At 38.1% G+C, this 10,880-nt stretch overlaps 1 protein-coding gene across 2 annotated transcripts in view; it reads right to left on the minus strand.

The window, feature by feature from the left end:
* SLC30A9 (solute carrier family 30 member 9) overlaps window positions 1-9,922 on the minus strand; it is a 43,862-nt gene extending 33,940 nt beyond the window's left edge. The window contains exons 1-4 of one of the 2 annotated variants that reach the window (XR_013922131.1): window positions 9,606-9,832; window positions 7,528-7,704; window positions 4,019-4,081; window positions 1,254-1,353 (exon numbers count right to left, since the gene is read on the minus strand). Coding sequence is in view for 1 of the 2 variants with exons in the window: in XM_080344526.1 (XP_080200652.1) it covers window positions 1,254-1,353; window positions 4,019-4,081; window positions 7,528-7,704; window positions 9,606-9,702 (437 nt within the window). In the remaining variant the exon portion in view is untranslated. Of the gene's footprint in view, window positions 1-1,253; window positions 1,354-4,018; window positions 4,082-7,527; window positions 7,705-9,605 lie in introns of both variants that reach the window. The other variant, XM_080344526.1, reaches the window with a different exon arrangement.
* Between the last annotated feature and the right edge of the window lie 958 nt (window positions 9,923-10,880).

Below are 10,880 nucleotides of genomic sequence, written 5' to 3' on the forward strand. Positions count from 1 at the left end.
AAAAACTCCATGAAGTTGTTTACTTGAGCCAAACAGAACAGATATGCGATAGGAAGCACGAGATCTCTGTGATGCTATTGCAAAGTACTGTGTTTCACACACTCAAAAGTCCAAATCATGTCCTCACATTATTAAATACTATACATGGAAGACAAAGTAATGAACACTGAATAACAGAACAACCAATGAAGGATCTGCATGTAATTGATAATATGCACAAGTGCTAAAAAAGAGGGTTCATGGCTTAACATCTCCAAGTGGAAATCAGAAGTCATGTAACATGAAAAGTTAAGAAATTTAACCTCAAAACCTACACAGCCTGCACAAGGTTGGAGATACCAAAACTGCTTGGAGGAACAGATAAATTGCCTGTGCTGAGATACATATTAGGGTATCTCCACTGAGAAGCATCAAGGATTTTTTTTTAATTTTAATACAACAGAACATTTAATTTTTAGCCCAACCAATTATCTAGACTTTTTTTTTTTTTTTTTTTTTTAACTGCCTTTTGGTCAATCCAGTAAACCTTTATCTGGTTATTTCTCTGCACAACAAACCAGTTATGATAAAAATATGGCAGAGGACTAAGCATAATTTACTACTGGATCTTCACCGAAGACCAAGTCTGGTGACATACACTGTATGTAAAAACTTGGGAAGAACACTGGCAGCACAAAAAGTTAGAAACAAAGGTGCTAAAGCCTTTAGATTTAATATGGGTCACACACATAACATGCATGAAGTGACAGACACCTCAACTATAGCGATACGCAGTAAGACCTGGTGGCAGGCACGGCACATAGTAAAAGGCAGCAAATGTTAATCAACCAACAGTAGTTGTTACAATGAACCAGATTATATTTTATTCCAAATTACAGACCTCACGCAACATGAAGTTTCCACCGAACTTTTAGAGATGGTAACATCAAACCATCATGACCTCAAAATTCTGAAACGAGTTACTTGCCATTCCCCCCCAATAACTAGCTCCTCTAGAGGTAGACTCCCCTCAACTAGATTCATGGTCATATAAGTACAAATAAATTACTTTAGGAAGCCACTATGGAAACACGCAAACTAAGTTCCTAATCCACTGTAACACTAAGTAAACAAGAACTAACTTCAGCCACTTATGATTACGTATACCACAAAAGCATTTAGAAGTTGCTGTGTAAAATCCCTCTCCAATCACAATTATTTTTGAAGTACATACAAACAGTAACAATTTAAATTTCGACTCAAAGCCATCATACCTGGATTTAAGACAAAACTCATTTATTGCTCTGACTCCAGTGATGAAGTTATTCTGTGTGTATTTTGGTCCATACTCTCTTTTTTTAAGGACTGCTTTCACTTAAAAACAGAAATGAATAAGCAAGTTAAGTCACGCATGGAGACCCCAGCAAAAACTTCAAAAGTTAGTTCAATCTATTGTCATATCATGACACCTCTAAATGGAGATCTGAAAAACAATGTTTGTCGGTGAGATGGAAAACTTAACAGTGAAGAGAAAGGAATGACTAAGAGTAGAATGATTTACCTCCAAAAATGTTACTTGCTAAATTGTAGTTCAGGTCTCTCAAACATTCCACACACTTAACTGCCACTTTCAGCTACTTCTGCAACTTTGATGTCAGAGATGGTGTTTGGCTACTAAGACAGCATTAAATACAGTAATTTGGAAACCCTTGCTTTAGAAACTGAAATGGCAACACGGAGCCCCATTTCTTTGTTTCCAACACTTAACCAACTCCACCTTCTGCAGACAAGATTTTTGACCTTTGCAGACCATTCAGAGAACTGAGATAGACTGTACACATTGTTTTTATCAATCATTACTTTCAAATTAGTGCACTTAATATTGGGCATTTATAATAAAAATACACATTCTTTATTTCTAATGCTTTGTACGTCTAGAATATACATTCTTATCACATCGGATTTTCACGTGCAAGGAAAAGAATACCACATTTATTCAGAAAATGGAAAAATGGAACTTTAAATTTATGCCACTATTTCCTGCTTGTCAATATGTTCCTAACTTCACCTTATTTCCACATGTAAGTCACTATACACTCACACTCACTTCCGTTCATTACACTTACTGGAAGAAAAGTTACGATTGCTGAAGGATACAACGATAAAGAACACAACTGAAAACAAAAAGCTCACTTTCTGCAGGTGAGAAGACTTATGAACACACATGAATTTCCTGCATATCACAGGATTGACATGATTTCTACAGCGAGTCCAAAAATTCTCCTTAAGTCACAAGACAAGACAAGATCCTATATTTAAACATGTTGGGAATAGACATTGTAGAACTCTGGTAAAATTTATTTCTGAGTTCTGAAAGCTTAAAAGGCAAAATATATTGCTTAACACTCAACAATCCACTGACATTACAGATATCAATATTTACCATAATAATCGGATTTCTGTCATCCAGTTTGAACTTAAACAATTTTTTTAAGTACTTGAGTAATCACATTCATCCCACAATGCTCCTGAGAAAAGGTGACAAAAAAACTAGATATTTCCTAAAAACAGTCCATCATTTACCCAGGTTCGAATAGGGTGAACATTTTAAAATACGAAGAATGCTTCCTATCTCTTCTTATTTAAAACAGATATATATCCAAAAGGTATTAACCTTTGATAAATCCACAAGTTATTTTTTACTAACACTTACTAATCCATCTTTCAAAAAAATAGGTAAATTTCACTAAAAGAAAATACTATAAGCAATTGTACATTGCAGAATATCTCAGTAGTCCTACTGTTAGTTCAAATAACTGTATAAAACTGGCAATAAATGTAGAGAAAAAAATGCTATTTGGAAGAGAAGGACAAAGCCAAATAAAACATGATATGAATGAAACATTTTTTAAGTAGCACATGATTAGTGATTCTTTAAAAATGTTATTGCCTTAGTAACACTTGAATCGGCAAGTTTTTAAGTCACAGAAGCATCTGAAGACAACTGTGCTTTCTAAACCAAATCAAAATATTTATCATAAATATTATTGCTTGCACCTCTATAATCTAAAACAGTGAAACTCTCTTCTCACTGAAAGATATATCAGTTATTTCACAGTCTAATTTCTCCTATCTTGTACATTGCCTTTGCACGCACACACTGACAACAGACCCAAAGAAACTGACATAAAGGATGTAGACAAAAGTGTACAGAAAATATACACAGACACTGATCTCACCTTGTTACTGACAAGTTTTACAATTTGATATTTCTTTAAATTTGGGGAAAGACATGACAGAATTTTTATACAGTTTATAGTCACTTTCATTCCAGACATTTTTTTTTTAATGGGTTATTGTTAAAGTTATTTCCATGCACAGAAGGCTACGAGTGATCAAAAGCACAGGGGTGTTTAGTAGTATAATTCTTACAATAACATAATAGAAACTAGCAGTGTGAAGATGGAGTGAAATGAAGACATGATAAAAACATAAAAGTTATGCTTTCATTTTATCCATTTATGTTTTCAAATGATGCAACTAAATACAAAGCATGTATGCACTGCAGGCACAAATGGGACCATTACAGGACTCAGATTAGGGAGTTCATGTGGTCAAAATATATTTAGAAGCAACACTGATCAGATTAACTCAGCAATAAGAAGGAACAGAAGATGACTTAAAGCAAGGACCAGGGGAAGATCAAGTATCCAGCTTAACCACATGAAGTCTGAGTTGGTGAATGGGCATGCCTAAAAACATGCAAGGAAGACAGACTGTGATAACAGATAAGAAAACAAATCGGTCTTTTCCTGAGAAAAGGAATGGATCTTAAATGAAACAATTAAAAACTGATACAGAAGAGAGAATAATTTGAAGGAATACTGCTATATTTGATTTTTCAGAAGTCATTTCCAAACCACTGGGTACCAAACAAAGCTGACTTACAAGTGTGTTTTAAAATGTTATTCACATAACTTGTTACACAATTGAAGAGGAACCAGCACTAAAGTTTCAATACAGGAGGTATTTTCTTTACCTTTTACTTGAATTGGCTCTTTAAGGAAAGACTGCTTTTGACCTGCATTGCTTGTATCTTGTCCTGCAAAATAAAAATAAAGCTTGCTGTAAATATGGCAGTACCTATTTTTTATTTTTAGTAAAGAGACTGGTTAACATAACAAAATAATACGTCTTAATATTGCTTTCCATCCTGACAATAAAAACCCATTTTTGCTCTCAAAAGAAAAGACAGAAACAGTAAAAGAATAAATAACAAAATAAAACATTTAATATAGTGTTGATCAATAAGAGCACCAACTTGCAACGTACTTCAGAAAGTAATCTGAATTTTCAAAAACTATTTTAACAGTATACTTACAGTTTAGAGCAAGCTTTAGGCAAAATTTTATATTAATAAATATAATGAATTCTATATTGTTTATATCAACCGAGTCTCATAGAGCTTTCAAGCTGTAATTCAATTTTAAGGAACTGAAGCTTTTTCACTTACAAAAAGGTAGTTTATTAAAACACAGAATATGTAAACTAAAATCTACAATGCTTGTGTCACAAGCTGGAGCTAGAATGAAAACAAAGCATTTTAGCTCGTTTTGAAATCTGAGGATATGACTCAACAAAAAGCCAACAGTACTGTTAATTTAATCTTTGGAAAATAATAAGTTCCAGTAATTTCAGTGTGATTTCTACTTCAGAATCAGAAGTAGTAATTGAAAACACAGACAAATATTACATCTGTATATCACAGATCTTAACTTAGCTTTCAAAACAAAAACCTTACAATTCTAACATGTCAAACCAACATAACCCCTCTTTTATGCCCTTACACTCCCTAACTTTGGACACTTGCAACACATCCACAGTCATTAACAAAACTAAAACTGGCCTTATTGAAAGTGAAATATTAAAATTAAAAAAAATAATAATAATAATTTTCAAGCAGGTTAGTGTTAATTAATGAGATACTCCTAGCTTAACATGCTACCCAAATTACTCAAAGGTCAGATATTCTTGAAGCTTGGACTATCTAACTATCTTTTCATCAGGCAATTAGTTATTGCCCTAACAGCAACAGAGGACTAAGGCTAATAACAATCCAAGTTTACCTTCTTGGAAGAATAACACAAATTTATGAAGCTAGTCTTATTACACAACATATAAGGCTGGACCATACATAATTTGCATTCCTAAACAGTCAGCTCTATCAGCTATTGTTTGACTTGAAAACAAAAGTAAAAAACCCTTTGCTGTTTCTTTTCCTTCTTTTCTTACCTAGTTTAAAACACCAGGCAGACAATCTATCAATATTCATGATAAAAACTTCAGCTAGGACTGCTTAGCAAAAACTGCGTAGTAGGTTGTTTTTCAGAAACTCTGTGTGCAACCATTTATGTCATTAAAAGAAATATCACCAAAACTATTTAACAAAAGATTCGGTTATAGGAATTCAGGGGAGCAGGGGAGGCCCAAAAATACCAAGATTTATATCTATGCACAGAGATGATGTCAAGTACCCTTTCAAAGTTTACTACCTTGTTGGACAAAATTCACAGTGTATGAGTGAGAAGAAAAAAAAAAATATATATATATAGTGTATTTAAATTCACAACTACTGTTTTTCAGACAAGCAGAGGTCGATATGACAGAATTTTCAAGATGAATGCATTAATATTTTCAATATCACATTAACAGGAAAAGCACTTCCCAGGTTTACTGATAAAGAGATAGAAGTGCAAAAGAGATCCATTATTTGCTAAATATTTAAGTTATAGGAAAATTATAGGAATCTTTACAAGTAGTGTATTACCTTTTCAGAATCCTACCAAAATACACTTTTTTAAATAAACAATAGTATTATGTCCATAATGCATAAGAATGTTCTATTCGCTAGGCCCAAGAAGACACCCCCAATACGAGATGCACATAAAACAAGCATTCCAAGATAAACTTGAAAGTGGTTATTATTCATCTACACACAATACCTCTAGGCTGCAGTTTCATATACACTCACACATGCCAGTCCCCACTCTCAACAAAAGGTAAGTCCCTTGGTGCCCCACAGCTCTGCTCTCAGCTGACTGTGACTCAAGGCCACATTGCCACAAAGGGCAGCATCTCTCCCCCAGCCACACTAGAGACACCAAGCAGGAGCAGCTTACTGATCCATCCTATCTCTACCCCAGCTCTCCAAAAGAAAACAATGAATTTTTCACAAAACAGGCCTAAACATCATTAATGCCAGCATGAGAGAAGGAGTCATCAGATAGGGGTGAGAGAAGGTGGGAACACTCCTTCTGATGACAGTTAACAATCAGCTTAATGCAATCATGAAAGCAATAGTGCTGGACTATTTTCACATGTCCCATTTTAACCGCAGTAGCTGCTCATTAAGAACCCAGAAAACATCAACAGCTACAACTGGCTCTACTGTATTCAGGCAGACATTCTTCTGCAAGAATCTTGCCCTCTGGTAACCATCTTCAGCAGTTTCCAAGAAACAGAAATGGTATTATACTCTTCCAAAATCCAATCATAGACTTCAGAAACAATATCTGATTGTACCACTTAGAATAACATTGAAGATCTACTTTTGCACTTTCAAACATCAGAAAAGTAATACTCTTAGCTGGCTACAGTTACTGCTTTTTAAAGATTGCTGCAAGCCTCAGGAATTTACACGTTTACTAAAGAAAAAATTAATACCTGCTAATCTGACAATTTTCTTACTGATTTTACTTCTTTACTGATTTTCTTCAGTAGACCACTACGTTTTAGATAAAAGCATACAGAGTGCTTTACTTTTAAAAGCATTTGTTATCTCTTGAGCACAGTAGCCTTCCAAACATATCTGTGCAGACCTACACTTAATAAGCAGAAAAAAAAACCAGGATGCTACGATGGATTAGAGACAAGACAGTTCTGAATTTCACAAGTACCTAACTAGCACAAGACTGACAATCAAACTGAACAACAAGGCGCGTCAGGTTATATCCATTATATCAAGTGTTTAACGCCAATGTTGCAGTTCTGACAAGTGTCAGATTTGAAAGCTCCAGCAGATGAAACAGCTCGACTCTCCTTAGCAGTCATCTATAGTTTGACCTGGGGAAGTCACAGTGCTCAGTATTCACACTCATTCATTCTTTATCACTAGTTCATTTCACACAACAAAGGTGAAATACTACAACAAAAAGAATTAAAGCAAGCAAAGTGGTAAAAGACAAGTAATACATTCCATTGCTTATCCCTTAAGTTACCTAGTCCCTTCTGACGTCCACATTTTATCATCACCACTTTGAATGTGATTAACCTAAACTTAAATCCTTTAAATACTGGAATGACCAAGAAATAAATTTCAGCATTCCTCCTTGTTTATGCATTTGAAATTTAGATATAGATACCCACAAGCAACAAATACTAAGAATTCTGTGATCCTAACATCACACAATTGTGAAAAAAAAAGTTAATTGTTAAATACCAAAAGTTTATACATTTATATAAATACTCTTTATTTTAGATTAGAACTACCTGTTCCAACTTTATGCTGGGTTTCTTTGGGGTTTGATCCATCTGTGTCTTCTGATCCAAGATTTTTTTTCTGACCATCGGAGGTATAAACTCTCACTTGACTCATCAACTGCACAGGCAGACGATTGCATGGTAGAATATAAGACAAACTCCCACTTTTTGTTGAAGCTTGCCATCCTAACAGGGAGAGGAAAAAAAGATATTTTAGGCAACCATTTTTGGAAAGAAAAAGAAAAGGGTGGGGGGCAGGGGGAAAGGTGATCCAGCTGTATCAGCATAAGCTATGGAAATTTATCTTTTAAATCCTGATCTATGCTTATTTTACCTATGTTTTGGAATTACAAAATGGGAGTACATAGCATGCTTTCACTGCCTCCCTTCAAACATCCACTTTTAAAGTTCATTCTAACGTTAGGAGGTTTTCCCATACAATCCAGTATACATTTTTTCAAAAGACCTCTAGATGATCCTAATGGGGTTTAAAAAAACAAAAAAAAAAACAAGAGAGAGAGAAAAGATACAAAGCTATTTGGTAAAATAGCTGACACATTAAGTCCCATTCTAGTCATACGGCACCAAAATCTTTAAAAAACAAGTGTTGATAAAACAACTAACACAGACCACTGTAAAACTATTAGCCAGCGTTGCCACTCCATTTCACTCTATGTACACTCTGTACAAACCACAGCTTACCAATTAAGAAAAACCAAACTGTGTACAATACGCATAAAGAGTGACTTGCTACAGAAATTATGTAGAAAAGCATACAACATTGTACAAAACATTTTATACAGAAGAATCTTAATTTTTGCAGCACTTGCAACAGTGAAATTAAAAGATAAATCCATAAAAAGTCTATTGAGAAATCACCTTAGGTATGCAAAAGACTAGCCAAAAGCAGAGTTGTATGCAGTACAGGCCAACCTGTATTAGACAGCACAAACACTTCTGCAGGGAGAGTATATAACTCTTCCAACCAGAAATGCAACAGGCAAACTTGCTGTTTCAGAAAGCACTCATTAAAAGAATACATAAATGTAAAAAAATAAATTCATAAATAAAAATAATTAAGTAATGCAGGTAAATCAAGTCATACGACGCATGACTAACCACATATGAATAATACACCTCTCAACAAAACAATAATTCTTTATAAAACTGTTTATTCCACAGAAGTCTCAACAGCTTTCCTTCTAGTTTAGTCCTCTACAGAACAAAAGCACCTGCATGTGTGCACACACCAATCTGAACCTTAGAAAAAAACGACTTCACCAAAAACAAGTGAGATAAGCTCTTACTACTAGGTACTGTTAACGTGACAAAAGCCCAGAAAAGTCAACTCAACGCAGCTCAGTGAACTCACTGATTGCGACTCACAAAAGACTACAATAAATACATGGCACAACAGGAGCAGCGTTGTTTCCTAAGCTTTGGTAATACTGCAGCCATTGAAAAAGAAACTTAATCAGCATGTTCAGAGGACACTTCTCCTGCTAATCCACATATACACAGGAAACCATTAACAAAATAGGGTATTTGCTGCAATTCAACAAGGAGTGATAACATGAAGGGGGACAAAACCACTCAGAATTTAAATTTCAAGGGATCTGTGGCCTAAAGCAAAAGCTAGGGCTCACTTTTCAGGCCAACACAAGCCCTGAAAGGCTGCTCTTCCTTTTATATAATTACCGCAAACTTCAACATGGGCGTGACGTATCAGTTTTCCGCAGGGCTGGGCTGACAGGGCAGCCGCCCTACGTGCGGGAACACCCGTGACAAGGCACCGCCAGAACGCGGCTCGCCTGCCCGGGCAGCTACGATCTGAACATCTCCGTTTTCCCAGCCGATACTCGGACAGCTGCCTGCGCTCTCCGGCGGCCCCCGGCCCGCAGCGGCCCGTCCCTTCCCGCCCCTGCTGGCGCCCGAGCCCGCCCGGCGCCAGCTGCCTGCGAGCGCCGGTACTCGCTTCTCCGCACGCGAGCACGTAGCTCGATTACACCTTCCTCCGAGACTCGGCCGGGGGGGTGTCCCGGCAGCCCCCCGGCGCCAGGCAGCGCGCCGGGCCTTGAGGGACTCACCGTGGCAGCTGCGGGGGAGCGGCGCCGCCTGGCACCGCAGGTACAGGCGGTAGAGGCCGCGGCAGCCCCGCCGCTGGGCGGCCAGGGCCGGCATCATGGCGGCGACCCCTCGCGGAGCGCAGCCGCTCCTCGCCGCACGCCAGCGGCCGGTGGGGGGGCGGCGATTCGCATGGGAGAATCGCTGCGCGGTGGCGGCGCGGCTCCGCGGGTCCCGGGCGGCAGTGGCAGCCGGGAGCCCGGCGGTGGGCGGCGCCGCGGCACCCGGATGTGCTGAGGAACCTCGGGGCCGCCCGGCGGGCACGTCGCGCAGTGGCCGCCGCTGATTCACCCGCCCCTCCCGTGCGCGTGCGCGGAGCGGAGCGGTGTCGCCTCAGCGATTCAGCGGCGCGTCCGGCCCCGGCTGGCGGTTAAACCCGGCTCGGCCGGAGCGCGCGTCGGGAGTAGCATTAGTCCCCCTGGCATCACATTATACACTCTTTTATAAAAAAGCGTTTGGACACTTTTAAGTTTCTCCAGAATAGCTTTGATACCAGTTCACATGACTCTGACAAAATGACTCTGGCTTCCTTTTCTTTGTTTGCACACGGTGAAGAACACGGGAGCTCACCAGAAGTTAGCTTGGCAGGGAATTCATATAATTAATGTACCTGATAATCCACAAAGCATTTGCTCACCGAGGAGAATAATTACAGTGCCTGTCCTTAACATAGCCAATTAGATTTTGAACAAGGTTTGCTGGCACACAAATTCTTTACCAGCCAGCTAGTGATTAGCATCACCAATACAAGTTTTCCTGGAAGCCCAATGCAGGCAGATTAAAGCGAACCATCTTCCCAGTAGTCTGATCACAGCCACACCAGGTGAATCAGGAGCATTGCAACAGATGCTGTGTCATTAAGTACCAGATGTACAGCAATGAAGTATTAGATTCACTGCAAGTTGTAAAGTAGCAAAGATGAGGTCAATTCACCAATTTTAGCTTGCGTCTAACATGCAGCTGATGGATGTTTTGCTGGCTGCTTGTTATTTTGGCAAGGGCCCAGCAGTAAAAAAAGAAACATAAGGTTAATAGAGTTCACTTTCTTTTCTCCACATAAAGATGTTTGAAATAATATAGAAATTCTTGAAACATTTGTAATTCCCGAAGAGTCTCTGCTATACTCTAGAAGAGGTGCTGTCGCATTACTTCTAAAAATACTTTTCTTTAGGTTTATATTTTGCTATCAAAAACCAAATGGAATTACTACACTATTTTATATTCTTTTATCCAGCTGA

This window comes from Nesoenas mayeri (assembly GCF_963082525.1).
Source record: "Nesoenas mayeri genome assembly, chromosome: 4".
Lineage (NCBI taxonomy): Eukaryota > Metazoa > Chordata > Aves > Columbiformes > Columbidae > Nesoenas > Nesoenas mayeri.